We start from the raw sequence: 26991 nt of genomic DNA, 5'->3' as shown, positions 1-26991 counted from the left end.
AATGCCTATTTATTTACTAAAAATTAAAATTATACTTATTCTAAAATCCTAATAGAGTTTACGATATTAATTAATAAAATGAAACTTAACTAACAATACAGAGAAATGCGCCGCGCCGTGTTGATCTTTATAAAAAAAGAAAGCACGGCCGCCCATAAACTTGGCAACGTATATGGTTTTCTATTATACCTACTAAAAAGGATTATTAAAAAACATTCTTAATCTATTATTTACAGATTTCGATTTGGGTGATCGTTATCATCATCATGCACTTAAAATTATATTAAATAGTATAATTAAATAGTAATTTAAAATTTTAAAAAAAGTTGCAGTTTTAAAAATTGTCTGCAACTCAAACAAGGTACCGATTCCGTTGGCGATTAAATTTTAGAGTATTCCCATCCTCTTCTTACCAATGTAATATGAAAAGGACGGACACATCTTGACAGTTCTAAATTTAATTTAGAGCTGTCAAACCTCGTGACTTTAGCGGCCAGTCGCGAGCCTATTGTTTAAATTTATAGCGTGCACTAAAATTTAGAGTCTTTAAATGTAATATACATGCTCCGTCCCTTTTCAACGATATTAAAAGGAGGAGGACGCAAATACTCTAAATTTAGTTTAAAGAAAGACAACAGAATTGGCGCCATTTATATAACTGATCGTAATATGATTGTCTAAGTGAATCATTTAAAATAATAAATTCATTTATTAAAACATAAGCCATCGTGCTACAGCAGCACTATTATTACTTGTCGCCATGATGCGCCACTGTCTATCGTCTTTACAGTCGAGTGGTCGCTAGGGAACAGGTGAATAGCTACAGTCGCATTGTTGTCCTACTTCTTGAACAACTTGTTCCATTGCAGCACGGGCTTAGTTTGCTGCTGCGACGTCGATGGCTGTGGTGACGCGACGCCTTGCGCCTCCTGGAAGCCTGGAACGGACGAGGGAGGTATTACTAACAGACCGAGCAAATCTGCGAATTTCATCATGAATTTGCAAGTTGTCCCACCGTCTGTCAGTCTGTCTGTCAATTTATTAATAACTCTTCGTTTGTTCGATGACAAGTTAGGGTGAATGAGAGTTTTCTTCTCGCCAACGTTGATAGAATTCGAGCGTCGAAACCTAACTAAACTAAATTGACAGGTGTAAATTTAGTGCTATCCTTTTCCGCAGAAAGCATTATGAAAGGGATAGCAATTTATTTAGACCTGCCATTCTATTTTATTGAGATACTGTATAACAGAATTAGCCACCCTCCACAGTAACCTTGATTTTTAATTTATAAGTCATGCATTCAAGGGAAGTCGGAAAGTTTTGTGGGAATGAGTGTAATATTTAATGAATTCATAAAATAAGCAGGATATAATAATTTTACTAGCTAGAATACTATGTATCTAGATTTTGTGTGTTCCACCGTAGCGTCTAAACTACTGGGCCAATTTTGATGAATGAAGTGTCAATTATTGTTATTTTTGTTTATTTACAATCATTATATTCTTTGTGAAGGTCCGGGTGACATAGGCTATACTTTATACGAAAAAAATTGACTTAACGGATGTTACATCAAAAGAAGTGGCAATTTTTTTTTTGCTATTGTGGCGACGGGGATGTCAAATGAAAGAGGAGAAAATTCTGAGTTCATTAATATAAATGTACTACAACACTAAAATATAGGTACCAAGGGGGAAAAAAACAATTTTACTATAATATTTCAGCGTTTATTAAGACAATCGTAGTCGGGTTATCTTGTTTCACAATTGTAAATTAAAAATTTATAACACCCCTGACAAGTGAAGGTTACAGTAACTAGAAGAGCTGATAACTTTCAAAAGGCTGAACTGATTTTCTTCGATTATAGCTAAAAACACTCTCGATCAAGCCACCTTTCCAACAAAATAAACTAAATTTAAACCGATTCATTAGTTTAGGAGCTACGATGCCACAGACAGATACACACGTCAAAATTATAACACCTCTCTTTTTAGGTCGGGGGTTAGTTATACAAATGTAAGTAGGAGTTGGTTGAAAAGAGGAAAGAATTCATATGAACTTACCTGTCTCGGCAAAAGCCATTTGCTTCTGCCGGACAGACTCCCATAGGGCTTGACGCTACTCGGTCAGTTCGCGTTCGGCCCCTCCCGATTTCTCCGCGATGCAAGATCGTGCGACAGACGCAAACAACCTATTGTAACACAAAGTTGTTAGGGCCGGCGCACATATGGCGGAGCGCAGCGCAGAGCATTTTTCACAGTCAAAATACTATCGACATTATCCTCATTGAAATAATATCTAAAATCAACCTCCAATATATTTTAAAAAATGTCCACGTTTAGTCAAAAACAACGTGTACAATGATTATATTTTGGTAACGACACCACCGTCGACTATACTTACAGAAGACCGTCGGCGGTGGCATCGTTAGCAAAAAAAAATATTAAAATGACTTACTTCTCGATTTCTGGTGCACAATGGACGAACTCGTGCGTCCAAAATTTATAAATGGGGTTCTTGATGAGTTCGATAAAAGTGATGAGAAGTCCCCACGGATGCGGCCGGTTCACGATCAGCCTCTCGAGGAGCATCCTCGTTATTTGCTCTTGTACAGCTTCGGAATTTGCCTCCGCGAACAAATACAGAAGACAGCAGCTAAAATAGTGCGTGTGGCTGTTCGGGTAGCGCAACTGATTCGCGATCGCGTTCAAGAATAGATACCTGAAAAGGTAAAGATGATTACAACTTTGTGCGCTGCAGGTTGGTACACACACACATGCAAAACATGCCACCCGTGTCGATCGCGTAGTAGCGCGCAAAATGGCTGCACTTGTGTTCAGCAGTGACAATGCCCGGTTAAATATTAAGTTACTGTTGGTCTGCACATACCTAAAGCGGGTTTTTGGTCAATTTTATCTGCGCGGAACGCCACGAAAGCGTTTTTTAAGTTTAGTGAAAAAAATTTCAAAAGAAAAATAAAACCGACTTCAAAAACCAAAAACACTAAAAAGTAGAAAATAATTTTTGTTTAGCTACACATGTAATGTACCTAGGTATGAAGTCGGGCGAGCTTCACTCTTGGATTTCTAATTTTGTTTTAATATGCTTTAAAATTTTTTATTTCACAATTTTTAGTGGCTCCACTGTACTATAATATGCTATGCCCAGTTAAAACCCTACTGTTTACTAAGCTATTACAGTGATCGCGAGCAATTTGCTCTTATCCATTGAGGAGTTCTGTTCTCCATCTCCGAAGATATTCATCAGATCTTCACCAAATTTATATGGGACCACCTGCACAGTATACCCTTTCAAACAAAAAAAATATTTCCAAATCGGTCCAGGGGTCTTTGAGTAATCGGGGAACATACATAAAAAAAAAAAAAGATCCCGACGAATTGAGAACCTCCTCCTTTTTTGGAAGTCGATTAAAAATTGACAGTTAATTTTAAAGAAAAAATGCAGAAATACTCTTTTATGTAGTAGTAATAGTTAAATAAGAAAAACATTAGAAACGACGCCACCGTGTCATATCACTATTCTGATATGTCAAAAGCGCCTACATTACTGCCGCGGGTATAATGTCACTAATAAATACGTGGTAACCACTTTGCGCTCGAATATTTACTCACCGTCCTTCGTAGTCAAAGTCAACTGTAAAGTTTTGGAATATATCCATATGCGCCGAGTGGGCTATCGTGGTCATATTCGGCGTTTGTCCTTTCACCCTTATGTGAGCGATAGCTTGCGTGCCCACGTACAGAACCACTGCATTTATCAACTGGCTATTATACCGGCGTCCCGGCTCGTTTACTACCTGTAAGGCGATTCGTATTTATTATTACACATACTATATTAATGGAGAGAAGTTAGTATATCAATTTTTTTGTCATGTGATCCCATCTAAATGACAGCCAAAAATCTCATTCATTTGTAATTTTCAATGTAATTTTCCCCCACTAGCTCGGAAATTGAGGCATAACACATATACATAATACCTTGCTAAGTACTGCGCTTCGCCTCGTTCTTCCTACCATTTTACTAAACGGTCGTATATTGCTTTATTTGAACAGTAAATGTACTATTATACCGCAGTTTCACAAAATAATTCTGTCCAATCGTCACGATTTTGGTTAATTTCTAACCGCAAAAAAAAATCGCGCCTGCGACGTACTACGCTTATCGTAAAATAATCACCTGCATGTTGCTCCGCAGCTCTGACAGGAAGGTGACGGGCGCCCGGGCCTTGATGTACGCGTCCACGTCCTTCTTGAGTTGCGACGAGGGGATTATTGTCGCGTAGTTGACGACTGCGCGCGGCGGCAGGCTGATCTCGGCTAGCAGATCCACTTTTAGATTCGGCGTGAACGGGTCGGGCAGTCTCATGCTCCTCGGGAAGGCCGAGAGGATAAGATTTCTCATCTGTATGCAGTTCGGCGGAATCTCATCGCAGAACCCGTAGTGGTAATCGCACAGGAACTCCGGGAAGTCGTGGAGCAGAACCAGTAACACTTTCAGGGTCCCCTTGTACAGCATCATGACCGGCGGGGCCAACTCCGTGTTTCGCAGAAACGGGTCGAGGAACTTGAAAAGATCGATGAGCAACGTCGAATACATTCCCCATCCCTGGCGACAATCGACGGTTAGTATCGGGGCGCACCGACGAACATACATTAAAAGAAAAGCGATGATCAAGCAATGATATCAGAAGCCATATTAAACACATACGAGCATAAGAATTTAAAAAAAGGTTACCTATACCAATACTTCCATGATAGACTTGAACAAAAGAAAACAACATCATAAGTGCATTCGATTACACAGTACGATAGTGCACATTTATTGTCATACATGTTTGTGTCTTTTCACACACTTCGTGGCACTCTGTCGACATTACAATTTTAGGCGACTAACATTCATTATGGCGTCTGAACTCTGAAGCAATGACGCCTATGAATTGGAGGCATCGTTGGCAACCAATTATAAAAAAATAATGAAAGTATTTCTACCACACCGGTTATAACTATGAATGGAATTCACAGAATTTCCAGTATGCTAAAAACGATCGCCAATGGTGCCTCCACAAGGCCTCTGTATACACTCTTGAGAGTTATCATGGAAATATATTGTTATTACGAGCAACTTCATTTCGCCAATTCCTGCAAACAGTCTACAGCAAACAAAAACTGAATAAGTCTTTAATAAAATGGATTAGATATTGGCAAAATAAAGTTTTATAAAATGTTCGCTGTCGAATTGTGCGATAGCCCCACACCGCGCTATATCACAATTCGTAAAAGTTAGTAATGTCAGATACGTTTGCAAGCGACTCGGCTACCGTGCTATAGACGAGTGGATTTAGGATATAGCCCGTTAGTCAGGTCGTCGAACAGTGTGTGTGAAGACACTCCAATGTATATTTCGAAGCTAAAGATTAATTGTTTTTCGCAAGAAGTCCCTTTCGGCATCTATCTCTGTACTAAATAGCCCCCCGACTTGGATTTAGGTTTTGGAAATCCTGTTGGAACTCTTTCTCTTTGTCTTTCTTATTTGTGTCTATTCTCTATTTAAGAGTCTATTTTTTCCCCGGGATGCAATCTATTTTTGTACCAATTTTGTCAAAAAAACGGATGGACCGTCAAAAGCTAGCAAACCGACAGAAACACTTTCGGAAAAACTAACTAATTATTTATGAAGTTCGATCTTCATTTGGTACTAGGCTTGAACAGGGCATATGTAGCTATAGTCGACATGGCAATTCTTCCAAAAGGGACTTCTTATGCCAAAATTTCATTTACAGTGGCACTTTTATGGTTTTTATGCTACCACGCTGGACCTGAACTTTTTTTAATGCAAGATATTAGATAGCCTTGCGCTCGACGACAATACCTGATGGAAGGCAAAGCTAGGTTCTCTCTAGCTTTTTTTTTATATTTTACAAATTTCCCCTGACATATATCAGAGACCTTTTTTATATTTATTTTTACTTGTTACATCTTTGCTATATTACACCAAAAATTTTTACTCAAGTTAATAATGTCTATTTTACAGCTTGCTTGCCTAGAAGGCATATTCATTCTTGCTTTGAAGGTACTCAAGTAATATGGCAAGTGGTATGAGTGGTTCGTGATAACCAATTTTAATAACAATATCAAATAATTAAATACTGGTAAAGTGAGATTAAGCCAAAAAAAGCTCAGATGCGAGTGGTTAAATCTAGCATACATTTGACGCAAACTGGGCACTTTACAATTTTTACAGTTTCGCTTGTAATATTCCGGATTATTAATTTTTCTCAATAGACAAGTGTAAATTAAAAATTTATAACACCCCCGACAAGTGAATGTTACAGTAACTACAAAAGAGCTGATAACTATCAAACGACCGAACCGATTTTCTTGGATTATAGCTAAGAATACTCTTGATCAAGGCACCTTTCAAACAAAAAAAAAACTAAACTAACTAACTAAACTGGAGCTACGATGCCACAGTTTACATTTTTATTAGAAACTGAGTCGGTAAAGGGTTGATTAGAGCTTGACTGTAAAAATTTCGGCTCTCTACCAAAAGGTAGGTACGGTTCATGAGTCTGCCGTCAGACAGATAGACTGAAGGATGGCTGGACAGTGGAGGCTAAGTAATAGAGCCCTGTTGGCACCCTTGGGGTATTTGAACACTAAAAATGAGAAAGTGTTTAGTGCTATAGCACTGAACAAGGCGTGCGCGGCGGCGGGCTGCGGGAGCGGGAGGCCTCGCGGTGCGGCGCCGGCGCGCGGCACAATTCATTTCGCGGCGCGACCGCCTCCTAATTACCAGCGTTAATATATTGTACTTGATTTGTATTTGATTACATTAAACATTTATAAGACCATAAAAGTGTACAGTCCATTTCAAAGTGCCATGCAACACATCACTATACAGAAAGCTAAATCTAATTATTTAAAGTCTTACCTTTACAGCAAAGAAGTGCCCAGCTTAAGTCAATAATAATATAATAAATTAGAATAAAAGACCGAGCAGACCTAAGCCAGGTAGTTTGGAGTCAGTCTTTAAGTTGAATAAAAGTGAATCATACACTTTTGTTTTTTTTAATGTTAATACGAGTTAGCACATTTCGACAACTCTGTGAGCTTTTGAGTATCGAGACACTACAACATCAGAGCAGAATGGAGACTAAGACATTTAGTACTACTGATTTGTATTTTGGAAACTTTCCGCACCGTACGATAGTTTAGGTTTCACTTTGACGTTACAGTGATTGTTCGAAATGTATTAACGTCTTCAAGATCTGAAAACGAGTTTTTAAAGTATCTGGTTCTGACAAAGTCTGCTCAATTTCGAAGTGTGTATTTAATAATCCCTAAGATGATTATCTAATGAATAAGCTAAGCTACAGGGTGATAAATACCTTCTGCTGTGGAGTGACGGCGAGCACCCTGTTTATAAAGGCCCTGTGCGCGACTATTTCAAGCCACGCGTAGCAGAAACTGGGTGCAACGCTGGGTCTCACGATGCGTAGAGTATGGCAGAACGCTGTTAGTACCTGCGCCCGGAAAATAACAAAATACTTGAAAATATCTATAGTATTTGTACACTTGGAAGTGCTGCTACAACCTAACGTTGACATCTATACAGCGCACTTGGACTTTGCTCAGACTTAAGACACGTTAAAACGAGACAGCGGTATACCGCTGGCATACATCTGTCTCGTAACTGAAACTTAAGTCTAAGCAAAGTCAACGTACCCTCGATAGATCTCAGCATAAGACTCCGGCCTCCTGAATGGAGCATCCGGGGTTCGATTCCGGGTACCCGACCACTAATGTACCAAAGTTAAGTGTTTCATAGATATGAGTGCTCCATAATCTACTCAAAGATGATGCCAATCCACACTTTGCAAGCATGGTGGACTATGGTCAAAAACTTCATCTCTCTCTCACTCAGAAGAGACAAGAGTGAGAAAATCCCGCTGAGGTAGCGCGCCACTCTATCTATCTTTATCACATGGCCAACTGGCGGCCTAGTAATATTAATTAGTATTCTTCGGTTAGGTAGTGTTACCTGATAGTTCATGGACTCAAGGACGGGTTCAGGCATATTCATGTCGAGGAACAGTATGAGCAGCAGGCGATGATAAGGAAGCTGTTGGAAATTGGCACCGTGCTCTTCCTGGTCTTGGAGCAAGCAACCAGCGATTATACCAAGTATCTGAAAAAGATAGTTTAGCAAATTAAATCCGCCTCAGTATCTCATTTTTGAGAGTTGTGGGTTATTTCCATTTTTAAAATTCCAATATAAGTTAGCCCTTGACTGGGATTTGAGCAGAGGAATGATTTGCTAACTCAGTGTTCAACCATGAATGATAGTCACTGAGCTGATTTGATACTTATGTTTAATCCATTGAATGTTTAACAAAAAGTGTACAATGGTACATACTTTGAATAAATGATTTGTCACCACTTTTATTAGCACCATAAAAAACCCTTTTCAAATCTTTTATTTTTCCATATCCTACAGTGATCTTCGGTGACAAGATGTCTTAAATATTAATATTTTGCAATTGTTATTTATCTTTATGTTCAAGTGTTAAGGTTTATAATGAACTGAAGTTTTTCTACATTTCATAATAAGAAACATAATAGCTGTGTAGAAGTGTGCAAACAAAGTTACTTGAGCGATGTTCGTGACCTGTCATCTATAGTAATTATAGATCAATGCTAAGGACAGATAGATTTTTCATACCTTATTCAGCAAGTTGAGTTTCGGCGTTGGGTTGCCGTTATCCGCGGTGTTCTTGATCAAGAGCGAGACCAGCTTGATAAACGAATCACACATCGCATAATACTTCTCCCTCTTCGGCGGCACCGGGGGAGGATTCATCCTGTCCTCGTTGAGGAGTTGGTACACGTTCTCGACACACATTTGCGTGGCGATGCGGAAGAATCGCGTGATCATGTCATCGGATTTGAGGATACCGTTCATGTTCATTCGGTGCACGTAAATGTTGAAGTTCTGCTCGATATCTATCTCAGTGAGGGGACCCAGAAGAATGTTTCTCCATTCGCGGAGGAGGTTCTCCGTCTTCTCTTGGAGACCGTGCGGGTCGTCGTATTCACGGGACTGTGGGAGATTTGTTCTTTTAATTATATGTTCATGGACTACACTAATTTCATACCCATGTTTTACCCCCTATTAGTTGAATTTTCAAAAATCCTTTCTTAGCGGATGTCTACTTCATGATAGCATAATTTATAGTCCCCAAACATATAAGAAAATTTATTTGCGGCGCGGGACAGTGACTTACAAAGTAACCGATTGTGAAATTAAAATGCAGTCGAAAATTGATTCAACAACCAGCAAACAACTTGAGCATTAATGCGATTGGCTAGTAAATGACGGGCGCATGCGATTGGCTGATAAGTCAGCGCGGGTGCACGCCATTGGTTGATAAGAAAGAAAGAAAATATATTTAGTCCGAGAAGAAAGAGACCAGACGTGACCCGGGTGACGTCACGATTCCAACAGTAAATAGAACAGAACAGAATAAATGATCTTCCTAGATTCACCAACTTTCGCTGACTAAGGTTCAACTTGTTTGCTAGACACTATATGGAGCTTGACAATAGAAAAAGTAATAGATACGTACGCGTACTTGCAAAATGCCATTGTGGATGTGAGAAGTGGGGCCCAAAGGAGACCTCTCGCCCAGATAACTGCTCGGGTCTTGATTGATTCGGATCGTCTCGATCAGCGTGGCGAGGCCTTCCGGCGGAGCCCTGGACTGCGCCATCAGCCTGGCTAGCGTCTCAGTGCAATGGTACAGGTCAGATTCCGTGGCGTAGGCGTCATTGCGGTCGTCGACCAGGTACAGTTGCACCAATTGCATGGCGAAAGAAACCGCCACATAGTTGTTTCCGTTATCCATGAGTTGAGCAAGCGCAAGGTCGTACTAAAATATGGAATAATTCACTTCAAACATCAATTCGTTCATCTTTATAATATAAATTCAAACATAAACACCTTGGAGCACTTTTGCTACGCTACGTCAAAACTTCGTAAGTAACACCACCACTTCGTAAAGCAGCTTAAGGCTCAATGCACACTGAGCAACAAAATGCACGTGCAATTTTCATTGATAAATCGATAATTATCTAAATCCAACAAATTATCGCGATATCTTAAACTCTATTTTAGTTGTGATTTAGTTCATTATTAATTTAACTTGCTTTTTGTGTGACCCTAATGTGTACATAGCTCATTCATGTCGCAGCCTAAAATAAATGTAAACATTGCTCGAAGCGTTAAAAAAACTAGTTAAAAATACAACCTGTGGCAAGTTGATGAGATGGTTCCTCACAAGACAGTCAATGGCTTCCAAGTTAAACCTGAGCTCGTCCCTGCATTCCGTGACACAGTATGTGATCTGTTTGGTGGTCCAGGCGTGGCCATAGACTCTATTGTCTTCTAGCAACTTGAGGACCCGAAGGTGTATGTCACGGTACCGCGTCATCAGCTCGACATGTTCAGCGCTGGCTCCCGCCTGGACGATGTGACCGTCCAATAGGCCCTCCACAGCCTGTGTACAAGGTTAAATAATACAATCAGTCAGAGTCTGACTCGCACACGTAGGATTGCGCACCATTGTATAAGAAATAACGCTTTGTCGGCTATCACGTCGCACTCGCAATGCAGCAACTGATCGACGTGATATTGTACATGGATATAGTTAAAGACTAGCTGTGCCCGCGACTTCGTTCGCGTGGAATAGTGACTTTTCGCGCTTTATATAGCCACGGACGCTCAGGCGCGAGGCGCCGTGATTCTTTAAATTGACATAACTTTTTTATTTATGAACCGATTGACATGAAATAAACACTAAATGCTAAGTGAAGCTTACTACAATATATTAGTGAAAACCGTATCTAAATCGAATAAGCCGTTTCTGATATTAGCGTGCACAAACACACAGACAAACAGACAAACAGACAAAAAAAAATTAATTACAATTTCGGGTTCGGCATCGATATAATAACAACCCCTGCTACTTTTTTTTATATATTTCCATTGTACAGACACCACTTTTCTACAATTTTATTATATGTATAGATCTAGGCAGTGACATAGACTAATTTTTATCCCAGAAAATCAAAGTATTCCTATATGGTTTTTAAAAACCTAAGTCCAGACAGACCAAGTCGCGAGCTAGTAAGTTATACATAAATGTACATAAATAATACGAGGAACATTCATTTAAAGATATCTTTAGAATTTAGATACTCACCCTCTGCAGAAGCGTGTAGCCAGAGACAATATCTCGGTTACGTCTGGCCATGACGAGGCATTCGAACAGCGTATGCATGTTTGTGGCTTGCACCGCAAACGCTGGGATCGGCACAGCGGTCGTCAAGAACAGCTCTGCAGCTGTCATCAGCGTAGTCATTTCATCATGACCGTACACCTGCAATAGTATATTTCATTACAAGTGCGGAAAGGCTGTCATTGCAAAGAGTTCCGACAAATGTCTACCCGAGCCGAGGCGTAGCTGAAGGCGAGGGTTGACAGTCGGAACGAGTTGCAATGACGGTTCCGCACGTGTACTGAACGACTATTTTTAATACAGTTGCGAAAAAATGAAGCAATTTAATAAAATAATAAAAACACAATAAACTCAACTAACTTAATTTAATTTAATTTAAAACAACTTTATTGTTAATAGATATAAAAAACTAGGGTCGAAATTACTCATTTTAGGCAACCAAAAACTAAACTCGCAAAGAAAATTTCTGAAAAATGGCGCCAACCGTAGAATATAAGAAGAGTTTTTTTTTTTTTTTCACCCATTCTGGTAGGCAAAGGGAACTATGCCCATACAGCCAAGTCTTCAGTAGAAGTTTTTTATTGATATGAAATGAAAATGAAATTTAATGAGATGAAATGAAATGAAACCTAACCAAACTCATTCAATCAAATCATTAAATCTGATATTGAAACAAATTAGTAGCTTCTTATTAGAAATACGTATTTGCATGAATCATAAAAACTTCTATGAATTTTTTTAGTAAAAACTTCATGGTTGGTTTTTCTTTTTAATATTTTGACAGTTGGGAAAGAAAAAGCACGAGTGCGGGAAAGGTAAAGAAAAAGCACGAGTACGTAATAGCCCACATCCCGAACGCTATACGTCCCTGCAATACGCCACTTTTTGAGCAACTGTATTAAAAAATATGTTTCACTGAACCAAATGTATAGAATGGCTATATGGATCAAAAATCTATTCCCTGAAGCTGTCAAACTTGAATGACAGTATTTATTAAACCATGGCAGTTTTTATCAAACTTATAATTGTTTGTTACTAAACGGTATCGTATCGGAACGCTAAATCGCCTGGCAGCACGACTTTGCTGGTACAGTGATAAGTAGCCAGGGCCAAAGCCTCTCACCAGACGAGACCTTTAGAAATGATAAAATTCCAATCCCCTGCTGGGAATCGAACCAGGGAACTTCCACTAATAAAACCAAAGCGCCAGGGTACCTCCCTGGTACCTTCAAGGAGGGTATTCGTGTTTTATTACAGTATCTACTTTATTTTTAACATAGAGTAAAAATAAATAAAAGCAAGATAATAAGAGCGCCTGCGGGTGTACCGACACTGTGTTAGTGAACAGACTACACTAACCTGTGTCTGGTTCACAACTGGACCGAATGTCATCTGGGGCATTTGCTCCTGGGTGGGTTTGGGTATGAACATGCCCGCATCCCGCACTGGCATGAACCCCGGGATGTTGCATGCGAACTCCTCGTACACCACTATCTGCATATCGGTCGGGCCGCCCACCCGCAGCCTGACGCGCTCCGGTATCCTCTCAGTCTGGTACGTGAGAACTATCGCGTCGTAGTATCTTCGGCCTTCCTGTCTAGCTATCTTCCTCATTTCGTAGTCGTTCATAAGCCGCTTATCCAGCTCGGGCAGTGCCTTCTCGACAGCAGTCTTCTGTATGAAAGCGCATGCCAGTTCCATGTTCTCTGTGGCGAGAACAGCTGCAGCACTCTCTATGATGTCCTTCTGCAACGTGTTTAACTAAATTGAAAGTCAAGAAGAGTACAAAGGTATACTATACCATGACAAAACATAAGAAGCGCCCAGAGGTGAAATAAGGTAAGTACTTTACATTGAAATGTTAAATGCATTTTAGATCACACAATTAGCTATGCAATAAAATGTTACTCAGGTTAGTTGACAAAGCATGGGTCAGATGAGTCACGTGAAGGCATTTGTTACTCGAACACCTAGAATGCAGCACTCGGGGAGTGCGCTTTGGGCGCTTGTTATGTTAAGATGCTAATGAATATTTAAGACATTACCTGTTGGGGAGTGGTGGGTATCATAGCAGTTGTGAAGGCAGCCTTCAAGTTGGTGCTGATGGTGCTCAGGATCTGCTCGCGACAAGTGATCATGGCCATGCCTGCCGTCAGGTTCCGCATCATGTGGTGCGCGCACGTCCGCATGCGAGTCTCGTCGGGATCGAACGCGAAATCCTTGCGTATGATTTGCTCGCACGTGGTCAAGGCGTACTTGATCGACCTGTCCACGACGGGGTGGACCCACTCCTGGATGGATCTCTCGATGGCCGGCTTCACGAACTGCTTCAGATGCGGGTAGTTTTGGAACAGGATGATGTGCGGGTTGTAGACGATCTTGTGGCCGAACGCGGACGTGGACGACACGTTGACGTCGAGGTAGTTGAACCGCGGCTCGGGCAGGCCCAGCACGCCCACGAGACTCGGCTCGCCGGCCACGAGCCCGGCCGTGGGCGTGGGCGCCGCGGCCGACAACTCCTCCACGGGCAGCATGGGCGGCGGAGGCGGCATCATTTGCAACTGCTGGCTCGCTATTATGGCCTGATGAACCGGCATTACGTTCACCGCTTCCTTGTTCGGTTTCGGTTGCGAAAGTTGAAACTCGATCGTTCTTAACTTTTCCGGATCTTTTAAATATAGAGACGGTTTTAAATCGGAAATATCTAAGCTCAAGTTTTTACAAAGCACTTCTATCTCAAACTTTAGGTTGAGTTTCAGATCGGGTTCCTGGTGCAGCTCCGCTAACACGTTCATCAGAGCCATGGTCCATGGGTTGGGCGGCTTGAACACGACGCTCTTGGCGCATGACTCCAAAACCTTAGCGATAAACGGCACCACGTAGAGCAGCTCCTGTTGGCCTTTGTGATAAGCTTCGAGTAGAAGTGCTTTGAGGTCGAGGTCGATGTAAAGAATTGGTTGGCTGCGAGCTAATGTGAGCATGCCTAACCAATGACCGAGGTTTTTCAGCAAAGATCGGTCAGAAAAGTTAGCTATGCCTTTGTCAGATCGCAGGAGAACTCTGATATTGCGATACGTCTCTTTGGTTACCATTTTGTTAATTTCACGTATTTTAAGAACGTCGAGAAAGTTGGAGTATAGTGCATGGAAGTTGAGTTCTATCGAGGCCCTCTTCATGACCAGGTACTGTGACAGCCACTGGTGGTATTCTTCCGTGATAATTTCCTTCAACTCTTCGCACTTGGGTTGTAGATTCAATTGACTGAGATTATTAAAAATAAACGCCGTTTTGTCTTGAATGGCTTCCGGTGGTGCGGTAATTTTCTCATCTCTGTCCGTGGCTGTGAGCAGTGTGTCAATGTTCGTGGCGTTTGCGATAGAAGGTCGGCTGCCTATGCCTCCGGCGCAGTTGGCCACCTTAGAGATGACTGAGATGGGGTTCGGGGCGCAAACCACTGCCCTGTAAGGAAATACCTAGTTGTTACCACTACCTACTAACCGGGTAGCAACGCTTGCTGGATTTTGTGATGCGAACCGCCCCGTCTCTCTCAATAGACACGTTGCTGAAGCAAGTAATTTACTTTTATTTTGCAAATTCCAATTTCACGTATTTTGGCTGTAGCGGTAAAGAAGTTTTACATGTGCATTGTGCGTATTATATAAAAGCACGAACTAACACTGAATAGTACACATACACATATGTAAATCAACTTGCTTTAACAGAGGTCACAACACAACATTGGAAGACAACCATCCCATTGGTCCGACGATGTCACCAAGATTATGCGGAAGACTTGGAAACTCGCCCGACACCGAGAAGAATGGCGTACATGTGAGGGGGACCTATATAAATAAGGGCTAGCAAAGAAGTTTTTAGAGCCAAATTCATAGGGGACTTCCTTAAAAATGGCAACTCAAAATATAATATGCACATCAATCAACCCAAGTCTTATCATGTGGCTCTTATGACAACCTGTCCTTGTCGGGATGTTCTAACCCATTGGATGCACCAAATTGTACCTTCACAACTTGTTCAGAGCATCTGGGCAAGGACGGGTTAAGTTTGGTAAGTCTCACTACCACATCACTAGAACTGCATTGTACACTTTATAGTATTTTTACTAAACAAAGCCATGCATTATAATATTTCTTAATAATTGTCATAGTAAAATATTATTTGAAGTAATAAGTATTGTAATACCACTTTTATAAGTCGCATCGGAAAAATTATTTTTGCAGTAAAGTGCAACCTAACGCCGAATAAAATCGAATGTACACAAGAAATACAGGCCTTGTTGCTTGACATTAAGATTTTAAATACAAGAACAACAGAAACTCGTCATCGCTCATAATTCGCGCGTACAAAACATGGCGCGTAAGTAACAACCAATACCAGACGGACGTACGCTACGATTGGCTGAAATATTTTCTCGCCATTCAAAAATAAGATTTGTGCGCAGATACAACAGTGTAACTTATAAAAGTGGTATTTTATAAGTTACTTAACAGTTGTTAACTAAATCCATTCAAAGTAGGTACTACGCCTTTTGATCCAAATCTAACAAATCTAACAATTAAGATAATTGTTAGATTTGTGATTGATGAAATAGTGGTGATAATAAATTAATCACATAAACTTAAAACTAAAGCTACGAGGGTTCCAAACACACCCAAATCTGAGAAAAGCGCGCAACAAACTCAGCCGGGTACTCTTTTTACTATCACCACTTCACAAAAGTAAAGTAAAAGTGAGTCTCTCTAAGTAGATATTAAAAGTGTAAGGCTATTCTGAATTAATATCGTTGTCGCGCAAATCTTGCAATCTGTAATCGCCATACGAAACTCATTATTTTACATTGGCTGACAATATTAAGTTACAGAATAACCGCCGTCTGAGCCAAAATGACGCTAGTTTTTATGCATTTGCAAGAATCTAACAAGTCCAATATAAACTCTGTCAGCTTAGCTGATCGAAATATGTTAAATTAATAAATTTTTATTCAAATGAACCTTAAGATGTTTTTTTGAATCGTCAGAATAATTTACCACTGGTTCTCTGCCGAGAAAAACCAGCAAGAAGCTGCTCTTTTCAAATGTTCAATTTACAATAATATTATATTGTAAATTGAACATTTGAAAATTGCAGCAATTGAATATAGAAAAATGGAAAAACTGAAAAGCAATATAAATGAGCTTACCTGTAGGGTGCTGAGACTGTTACCACGGAGGCCTGGTTCACCATGGCGGCAAGACTTGCGGGTAGAACTGCTCCTTGAGGCTTCGTGGGCGGCTCTCGACTCTGGAGACCATACTCGATGTATTCAATGAGATGCGGAGGGAACTCGTTAAAGTGGGGTATGGCCCTCACGTGCTCGCAGTACTTGTGGTAGTCTTTCAAATGGGACTTGAATCTATCCAGAGCAGCTATCCCGAAGTAGTACATTTTGGATCCCTCTGGATTGCGTAGTGCGTCTAAAACGAATCTCAAAGCCAGCCCTAACGACACGTAGCTGGGAACTAGACCTTTCTCTATTATACCGCCGAACAACTGAGCAGTGATGTGAAGTTCTTTGTCTGGGTACTGTGGGAAAAACCTGTACTCCTCGAAAAGGTTTCGCAACATGCAAGAGAACACTTCGCGTTCCCTATTTTTCGGAGAATCCTGGAACTTCTTTAGCATTTCTAAGACTTCGTCTATCGAAAGAGTGGGGTGCGGAGGATGATTGTAAATTCTCTGGAAATAGCCATTCGCTTCGTCTTCTATTTCTTTCGATACGTTGTGCATCATCTCTGGGAAATGTATGGGCTCCGGTAAGCGCGGTTTGTCCATCGCAGGCATGGGAGGCATTCTGGCCAGCGCCGTCATATTTGCGACGGTGGCGTGTTGCGGCATCGGCATGATGGCGAAGGGGCTGTGCGGCCCTGGCCCGATCAGCCGCGAGGGGGATCCGGGGGCAGCGACGAGCGGGCCTAACGTGCCGGGCATTGCGAATGCTGCGTTTGCCGGTGCGCCTAAAGTCAAACTGGCGACGTTTGGCGCTAAGCTCGCGATTGCATCCACGTGCGGTGTAAACAGTTGCCCTCCTAAAGCGGGGTTAAAGGGAGTCTCCAGCACTCTCGTATGTGGACGCGCGATTCCCGTTATACCTGGCCTAGTCTTGGTCAATATCAAGGTTTGGCAACTTGTGGTCACATTGTATATGGCCTCTTGGAGCTCTTGCTGGACATTTGGGATGCAGAGCTGTAAGCATGCTAACATCGTTCCGACGGTCTCCGGCGGTAACTGCGCCGCTTTGGGCAGCTGCTCGTCTGGCACTTTGCCTAGTATCGGAGGACAACGCCGCTGCAAGAACTTCACCATTGCCGACACAAAGGTTTCACCGTGGTCTCGGATCTTATCTGTGAGCCACTTGTCGAGTTTGAGATACTCTCTCCTCGACGCTAGGCATGCCAAATCTATCACGAATGGGAATGACTGCACATTTAACAACAAGGACAATGCCTTCAAGTCCTGCGCTACATCCAATATTCTCGAAAGTTTTGATTGATCACAGTCCCCGCGAATATACCAATCTGCCATCGCATGCATTATTATAGGCTTAATATTGGGGTTTTGCGCATGCCAAGCGTGCTGTAATATTATACCCGAATTAGGATGGTTGCCAAGAAATATTGGAATTAGTGTTGTTAGCAGCTCCTGCCTAAATACTGTGATAGGTGGACTGATTTGCAGCAACGCCAACAATAAGATGTCAGGGCAGTTCTGCAAAGGAAATTTAAAGAGCTCGTGGACTTGCATGTAATAACCTCGATCCGACGCGTACAGTAGAAGTTCCACCAAATAGAGGCAGCGCCAAGTCGATACTTCCTTGTTATCTGTTTCAGGAGGAGATTTTAATAGATCGATCGAGACCGGATGAAAGGGATGATCCGCGAAACTGAATATGTCTGGATGCTTGAGGATATTTGTAATTAAACTCATTTGCCCTTCTAAGTTTGTCCATCTTCGACACAGATATTCCACAGGGAATATATTACTCGGATAGCCCGCGCTCTGGAGACCCAATCGCAGTATAGTGAAGAGCAGGCTCAATCCTTGCCGGTCTGGTACCACAAATTCTGGATGATCGAGCTGAAGAATGACTTCCTTCCAGTTCAAATTGGATGCTAATTCCTTTAATGTCTGAACGAAGACCTCGGCGTTCCACGTCTCTGTATGCCCATGTCCGATGGCATCTTTCTTAGCTTCGTGATTCATCCAAAAGTTTCCAGGCGTCTGTATCAGGGGCCCATCTTGCAGAGTGGCATGAAACCTAACCATCATCGAGATTATCCTGGCTATATCGATTGCCGTCGGTTCCCGGGCTCCAAAGTTGATCATATTATTTTTGCAATCCTCTACGGAAGTCGTAAAGGAGTATCCGATCTCCCGGATGATTTCAGCCAGAGAGTTGTCCAACATGGCCGCCGCCATGTCGTCAGAGGTAGTCATTTCCTCGAGTGGCGTTTGTGTGTCGTCGGGATACAGAAGCGGAGCGAGCACAATGGGCACTACTTCGCGCGGAAAGTCTATGCGTAATCGTTTCAGAAACAAATCCTTTGTGACGGCTGCAAGCCGAAAGTTCTCGTACGCGAGACTGGTTAGCAGAGTTTGTAACACTTCAGGGCTGCACTCCTGCAGACCTGCACGCTCGACTTGATGTCCACGTTCTGGGTGAAAAAAAAAAAAATTACATTAAAACTAAACTTTGTTGTAAATGATAATTTGAAAAGATTTAAGAACCGACATTAACTTTTGATATACCTGCATCAAGATAACACTGTACAAAGTCCAAAAATCGTTTCTTGAGATGTTGTTTAGCGATAGACACTATTTCTGGCTTTGGAGAGCTTTTTCTTAGAACCAATGAGAAGGCGACCTCTTGGGCGGTCGTAAATTTCAGCAATCTCGCGAGTCGACTGAGTAACGTGTTGGTGGGTTTTAAGGCCTGAAAACAAATTAAATACGTATCTTCCAGCATCGATTATGAGAGAAACTGCAAGTATTACAGTAGTTGTTAAGGAGAATTAGAGCTATTTTCTGTTTTCTGCCGTCCTTTTTCTTCTTCTTCTTTTCTTTTCTATGGCTCTTTGTACTGCAGCTTCCTTTTTCTTCTACTCAGCGCGGGTCTTCTTACAGAATGAGAAGGGTTTAGGACAATCATTTTCAACATTTTTTTCAAGATTTTTATTTGCAGAAACATTTTTTACAGTGAGATGTTATTAAGTACATATTGTCCAGTAGAAATGTTTCACCTTACATAATCAGGCATGCAAAATTTGTACAAAGTCATTCATATTAGAAACTAGCTGATGCCCGCAGCTTCGCCCGCGTGGATTGGTCAGATCCCCTGCAGCATCAGGATTGAGGAGTTGGACTCCAAATTTTTTATGAAACAATGTCGCAAAGTTCCTCTATCGATTAAAAAAGAAATGACGCAAATCGGTTCAGAAATCTCGGAGAATTCGGTGTACATAGGTAGAAAAACACAACTCCCTTTTTGAAAGTCGGTTAAAAAAGTAGCCTATTTTACTCCCTGGTCAATTCTCTACTTGTCTGTGAAAATCCCGTCAAAATCGGTTCAGCCGTTCCCAAGATTAGCCTTTTCAAACAGACAGACAGACAGACAGACAGACAGACAGACAAAAATTTTAAAAACGTGTGATTCAGTTATAGTATCGTTCAAATAACCATATGACCTTAATATGCGGTAGTTATTTCGAAATTACAGACAGACACTCCAATTTTATTTATTAGTATAGATTCATATTTAAACTATTCTTTGAATTTCAAAAATTCATCTACTGTGTAGAAGCACCTTTCTATTAGCCACCGTTTAAGCCTTAATTGAAATAAGTTTAATGGAAGTTCTCTAAACGCCTTTGGTATTTTATTGTAAACTATGATTGATTTTACTGTGCAGTTTTTTAATAGGATGGCACTTCTACAGCCTGGCATTCTTTTTTTGTGGGATCCCTGAGTAGAAGAAGTTTACTTTATTACATACATCTTTGTAAATACTATGGTTATAGTTCACTGCACAATTACGATTAACAGTCTCATATGTTAAAAACGTTTGCACATCATCAAATACAAGTAATAAAAGATTTTTATTAAAATAAAACATTTACAAAACGATTTCAAGTGAATGTACATCATAACACTGGTTCTGAATGCCTTTGTTACTTACTGTAGGTAAAACTAACCTTCTGTACTGACTTTGCCGGCGTATCAACAGTACGACAAACGACGGTGGACTTAGCTGGATGGTTTAGGAGGCAGGAGAGGTACTGCGCCAGGAGAGTCGCGTGTACACTGAAGGCGGGCCCCGGTCGATCGCTCTCCCACGATGTCTTAGCTGCCTCAGTAAGCAGGCACCTCAGCACTTGATTTTCTGCTTCCAAGCCATAGAGACTGATAATCTGAACCCAATATATTGAACATTATAAGATAAAACGAAATACTGGTTATTGCATTAGGGTGCCAGTCCATTAAAGCGAAGTGGAGATATGTTCAACAGACTAATTAATTGGATGAAATCAGTTTGGCATACTCTGACAAAATAACATGAGTTGTGCCTTCTTATAAGTATGTATATAATCTATACTAATAAATAAAATTGAAGTGTCTGTCTGTAATTTCGAAATAACTACCTCATATTAAGCTCATAGGGTTATTTGAACGATACCATAACTGAATCACCCGGTTTTAAAATTTTTGTCTGTCTGTCTGTCTGTTTGAAAAGGCTAATCTTTGGAACGGCTAATCTTTGGAACGGGTGAACCGATTTTGACGGGATTTTCACAGACAAATAGAGGATTCACCAGGGCGTAACATAGAATACTTTTTTAACCGAATTTTTAAAAGGGAGTTGTGTTTTTCTACCTATGTACATCGAAATCTCCGAGAATTCTGAACCGATTTGCGTCATTTCTTTTTTAATCGATAGAGGAACTTTGCGACATTGTTTCATAAAAAATTGGATTCCAACTCCTCAATCCTGATGCTGCAGGGGATCTGACCAATCCACGCGGGCGAAGCTGCGGGCATCAGCTAGTTTTGTAAATAAAAGAGAAAAATCTGATTATGGATACATAATAATGTGTTAGTTTTATATCTATGAGGTCTTAAATCTTAATAAAAACATATCTATCTAATTTCCTTGTAGATATCTGTTATAAAAGTTTAAGTGATAATTTCTTCTTTTCTTCTCTATGGCTCTGTACTGCGGCTTTAGTGATAATTTAAAACCATCAGTTATTAAAGGAATCAGTGTCTAATGCTGAATTAATCTTTGTTCCGGAAAAGTCATATGAAAAATACTTGAAAGCCTTTGAATTATTTAACGATTGGAATTTGCTAAAAGTGTGAAGACCTACTCAGAAAGTGGTTTTATCATAATATAAACATGTAATATACATGAATATAAAAATATCTTAGTGTTTCAATAAATAATTATTTTCTTAGATCTTGTGGTTTTACGCTATCAAGGTGAAAAGTTGTACGTATCACACGATAGCAAAGTTTTTGTTTCCTGTGCCTTTGAACCCCTCGCTACACTCAGGATTCTAACTTAGAATCTCGCTCCTCTGCCCGCTCAGGGTTCAAACTAGGCATTCGCAACAAAAATGAATTTTGCTATCTTGTTGAACAAATAACTATTATTTCAACACCCTCCAGTGGGATATCAAATTAAAGAGATTTTAAAGGCGAGTACGAAAATATATACAATTTATATGTTCGAAAACAGTTTGAAGTGAAAACGGTGAAAACCCCATTGGGACCAGTAGCAAATGATCATGCCTATGTCCGTTTGTAAATCCTCTATTTTATTATTATATTTTATTTTATGGCGCGGAGCTGCACCAGGTGGGCGCGATTTACTTCGCCAATATCGTGTGGGATTGAAGAGACACGAGAAAGGTTGGTGATAGCTGAGAATTTCGAGCAGCTTTTAAAGATAATTTTATAAGAGGCAGGTTTTTTCAGAATATGTTAATTTATAGGGTTAGTTTCTAGCCTGGAACAACACAATATATAAAATACACACTATATTACATGGAGTTATAATTACAACTTAATATTATTATATTTAACATATTTACATAAAAATTTACAATATGGACTAAACACAGACATTAACAAACACTCAACATTTACTGGACGCGGGAATTTTGATGGAAGAACATCATAGAGAGGATGAAGGAGTTTAGGACAAGAAAAGAATATGTGAGAAACAGTAGCTTCGTCAAACAGTAGCTAAGCCACATTCACACAGGGAGTGATCTCTAACTCTGATCTTGCACAGATGGACAGGTGTGCAGGAATGATCAAGGCATAAGCGACAAATTGTAGAGGTTACCCACCTATCTGCATGTCTATGAGAGAAAAACCATGGGCGTCTTGGAATATCTGGTTGCACTGAGGCATAGAATTTTCCTTTAACCGCTTTTGACTCAATCCAGTATGAGTTCCAGGACTTGTCCAGATAAGTTTTTGACAATGCACCTAGATCTTGGGAACTATTTTTAAAATGTTCATGGGAACCCATTTGTATTGCAGCTTTAGCACATGAGTCTGCTGTTTCATTTCCTACAATGCCAGAGTGACTTGGGACCCAAACAAGTGTCAAATCTAATCTGTTTTGATGACAGGAGAACAAAGCCTCCCTGACCTCTAGAATAATGGGAAATCTTGATTTACTCCGGAATGGGTTTTCCTTGATAGATAATAAGCGACTAAGGGAGTCAGTGAAAATAACAGTTTGTTTCATTTTCATTACAGACAATGGACTTGTACAGACAAGTTGAGGTTTAACCAAGGAGTAACATAGGCTACTTTATTAACCGACTTTCAAAAATGGAGGGGTTGTGTTTTTCTATCTGTGACAATGACATATCTGAGATTTCTGAATAATTTGCATATTTTTTTTATCAATAGAGAAACTTTGCAAAACTTTGTCTTCCATAAAAAAATTCAATTCCAACTTCTCAATCATGATGCTGCAGAACCTGCAGAGGACTTGACCACCAAAGCTGACGGGATTTAGAAACTGTCAGTTACAAATTGATATTAAAGGTATCTATACCAAGTAAAGACTTTGTCCTTGACCTCGAAAACCTAACTCCTCAACCCTGATGCTGTGAGTAATTGCATTTCTAAATTTTGGTGATCCCACAGGACTTTTAAAGGATCATCCGTTTAAATGTTTTTACGGGTACAGAAATATCTTGCATCCCAGGAACGGGCTATTACGACGCGCTGTTTACTGTAGCGCACCTAGCGGCAACGGAAATGCACGTCGCGACATCGTGCGTCAGTTTTGCTTAGTTGCCCAACTTTGTCGCGCAGTGGCGTTCCGCTTGCGTAGTGCGATATGTCTATAGTACATTTACTTCGAAACAATATTTTGAAGTGCAGTATCGCGTCGCTCCGCTGCCGTGCAGTTCCGCACGCCGTTTCTATTTGATACAATATGGCGACAAACAAAGACAAAACGTTGAGTCCAATTTTCTCACCTGAGTCAACTCTAGATTGATCTGCTTGAAATTCTTCTTGTTTAGACTGGCAACTAGATAATTAATTTGTGTTAAGCTAAACGTTAGAGGGTCCAGGTTCATAGTTCCATTAATGCGAAACCGAAAGCTTCAAACACGTTTGAAGCTTTCTGGATTTTTGACGAATAACTACTGTAAACGTGAGTTCTTTAACAGTTTTTTTGCGAAATAACATCAAGCCTAAGGTCAACATCACCAATTTTAATTTTCACATAAAATTTAACATAATTTTAGCACTCCACAGCGAACCCGTACGCGATGATGATGACGACCAGTGTTGCCAGTGGCAGATAGTCAATTGTAACATGGGACTTCGTCTGTGATGGCGTTTGCTGGCGCGCGTGCTGTGCTTGTTTGGAGTGTTTTTTTTGTTAAGTGGCTGGTTTTTGTGTTAGTTGGTGTTTTTTGGTGGTGGAACTGACTGGGAAGCGCTCTAAAGGGGCGCCGCGCGTATGTCAGCGGGCGCCGGCGCAGACGGAGTCCATACATGTATAAATTCAATAACTTGAAAATATCACAAACTTGACATTGGCTAATCAGAGTAAAGCCAGATTTAATGAAAAAAAAAAAAAATTGTAACATGACACAGCTCAAAATGTAACATTTTCATGAGAAAAGTAACATTTCCTTATTTTATGTGGAAAATGAAAGTAATAAGGTACACAGGTTAATATGGCACTTTATTATACAAAAATTCAAACAGTTTTCTGTCCCATTAGTTAAGCTCAAAAAGAATCGTAATAATTGTTGATTGAATAAATTGACTGCTGATCCTGAAAAAGAAAAACAAATCAATAGTTATGTAAAATAATAATATACCAATGGACTTAGAAATGTCTTTCAATAGCTATAACTTACTTTGTAATTCACTTTATCATAAAAGTGTAAATTAAAACATTATTAACATTATATATACAAAACATTGTACTAACACCCGACAATTGAAGGTTACAGTAACTAGAAAAGAGCTGATAACTTTCAAACGGTTGGACCGATTTTCTTGTATTATACCTAAGAACACTTTCGTTCAAGTCACCTTTCAAACAAAAAAACTAAATCAAAATCGGTTCATTAGTTTAGGAGCTACGATGCTACAGACAGATACATAGATACATCACATCAAACTTTTATCACTCCTCTTTTTGGGTCGGGGGTTAAAAAGATTGAAATCGTCTTATTTCGGGTCATCTGGCAACACAGGACTATTTGACATTGAGAGACTACGCAAGTGGGTACGCAGTGATGAAAATTACGCGGGAATTTCAAATTCGTTTTGTTAACTTAACAATACTTGGTAGGTACCTACTTACATCGGTCTCAGCAAAGAGATCGATAGATTCGATAGTAAAAATCAAATTCTAGGCTACTCCGGCCGGTATCTACTCAGCTCGCTCTCGTTCCTGTAAAGAAAACCGAAGTTACCTAAACAATAATTATGTATTAAATAGCTACATGAACTTTTGGAAACTAATGTGACTTAATAAATTAGATGACAATCAATAGGTACAAAACCGAGCTGCTTTCAGTTGCAAATACTAAGACTTTGTTTTTGCATTACTGATTCTCTAATTACGTACTTATTTAGTTAAAACTACATTTACAACATTTACTTACCAAGTAGTGTTAGCAATACATACACAGTCGATAAGGATAGCGAACAAACCAATCACTTTCGAGTTTTAACGAAATAAGATACATTTTTGACGTGACAACGTCTTATTATTCGATAGAGCCGGCTGCACGCACGAAAAAATTGGTTGTCTGTAAAGTCGGTTTACTGACGATAGTTGAACGTGACAACAAAGGCCGATTGTGCTTCTTTGTCGCTCGTTCCGCGCTCTCGCTTGCACTTCAAGCCTTACATGGAACGCCTCAGAGCGAGGTAACGCCGCATGAGTCATGTTTTTTCGTGCGTGCAGCCGGCTCTATCGAATTATTAGACGTTGTCACGTCAAAACATGACTCATGCGGCGTTACCTCGCTCTGAGGCGTTCCATGTAAGGCTTGAAATGCAAGCGAGAGCGCGGAACGAGCGACAAAGAAGTACAATCGGCCTTTGTTGTCACGTTCAACTATCGTCAGTAAACCGACTTTACAGACAACCAATTTTTTTACTTAGATACAATATCACTACCCCGCAACGAATAACTCTATCCAACCAAAGTTAAGTCACAAAGAAAATAAAAACAAAACACTTTTCTAATCACAAAGTAATTACAAATAGACCAATAACTTAGAGAAAGTGAAATAAAAACTATCAAATGGGCCAATTACAACAAACGAAAACTTTTTTTGGATGCGTTCCGTTTCACGATTATTTTTGGTTTGCTGGGAAAAATTTGGATATTTTTATGAAGTCCTAAAAGTAACGTAAAGTAACATTTTGAGTCGTGTAACATGAAGGAAACATGAGGGGGTCAAAAGTAACGTAAAATGTTACAAAAGTAACATTCTGGCAACGCTGATGACGACAGCCAGTCCTGTGTGCCTAAATAGTCGGAGTTTTTTAACCTATTCGATCGCGTAAAAGTTAACTGCGTTTTGTATGGAATTGAAATAGCGCCATCTAGTGACAAGAAGTGGAAACATAATTTGTGAGTGCGAGTTTTTTACGTCCTCGGGACCGACTATTGTTTACCGACTCGCATGCGAAAGTGACAACGTGAGCGCACGTGATTGGTTGATTCAAGAACTATGCGAGTGCGAGTATCAAATTTTGACAATTCGCGAAGTAAATCGAGTAAACACGACGCTAACGCGATAGTTAAGTTGTCGCATAGATTTTTACAGTGAAAGTTGAGTGAGGAGATAATTTTAAAGACATTTATTTGCATTTTTCAAGTTTAATTTAAAGGACTACGATTTAAAAATTATGGCAGGGCGGTATTTTAGTCAAAACTACTTTTAATTTACTTTTCTAGGCTCTAAAAGAATGTGTTCATAAACATAATCAGTTTTCTAAATCACATATAGATGGCGCTGTTGTTATTAACTTATAGTCTTCCACGTAAAATTATTAAAATATCTTGTACGATGCTACGAAACCCTTAGAGTGCGAGTCCGACTCACCCTTGACTCATT

General features: G+C 40.2%; 2 protein-coding genes across 4 annotated transcripts in view; one reads left to right on the top strand and one right to left on the bottom strand.

Annotated features, from left to right (window-relative positions):
* Nucleotides 1-26991, top strand: part of LOC123877398 — a 757955-nt gene that overhangs the window by 57705 nt on the left and 673259 nt on the right. The window lies entirely within an intron of this gene.
* LOC123877391 (CCR4-NOT transcription complex subunit 1-like) lies at nucleotides 509-24181 on the bottom strand. Of its 3 annotated transcripts, XM_045924121.1 has the most exons (18): nucleotides 23872-24181; nucleotides 20560-20775; nucleotides 19118-19301; nucleotides 16512-19023; nucleotides 13360-14773; nucleotides 12674-13060; nucleotides 11279-11455; nucleotides 10325-10573; nucleotides 9644-9946; nucleotides 8740-9117; nucleotides 8059-8205; nucleotides 7406-7540; nucleotides 4759-4776; nucleotides 4195-4623; nucleotides 3630-3814; nucleotides 2455-2718; nucleotides 2061-2188; nucleotides 509-937 (listed from the first exon to the last, which is right to left on the bottom strand). In XM_045924121.1, the coding sequence occupies exons 1-17, from the start codon at nucleotides 23971-23973 to the stop codon at nucleotides 2116-2118; spliced, it is 7173 nt and encodes a 2390-aa protein (XP_045780077.1). In that variant the 5' UTR covers nucleotides 23974-24181; the 3' UTR covers nucleotides 509-937; nucleotides 2061-2115. The 3 variants fall into 3 exon arrangements, with proteins under 3 accessions (XP_045780077.1, XP_045780078.1, XP_045780079.1); XM_045924122.1 differs by lacking the exon at nucleotides 4759-4776 and having other exon boundaries at nucleotides 12674-13075; XM_045924123.1 differs by lacking the exon at nucleotides 4759-4776.

Source organism: Maniola jurtina, chromosome 23, assembly GCF_905333055.1.
Source record: "Maniola jurtina chromosome 23, ilManJurt1.1, whole genome shotgun sequence".
NCBI lineage: Eukaryota > Metazoa > Arthropoda > Insecta > Lepidoptera > Nymphalidae > Maniola > Maniola jurtina.
The sequence above is the reverse complement of the archived record's forward strand: the minus strand, read 5'-3'. Positions and strand labels throughout refer to the sequence as shown.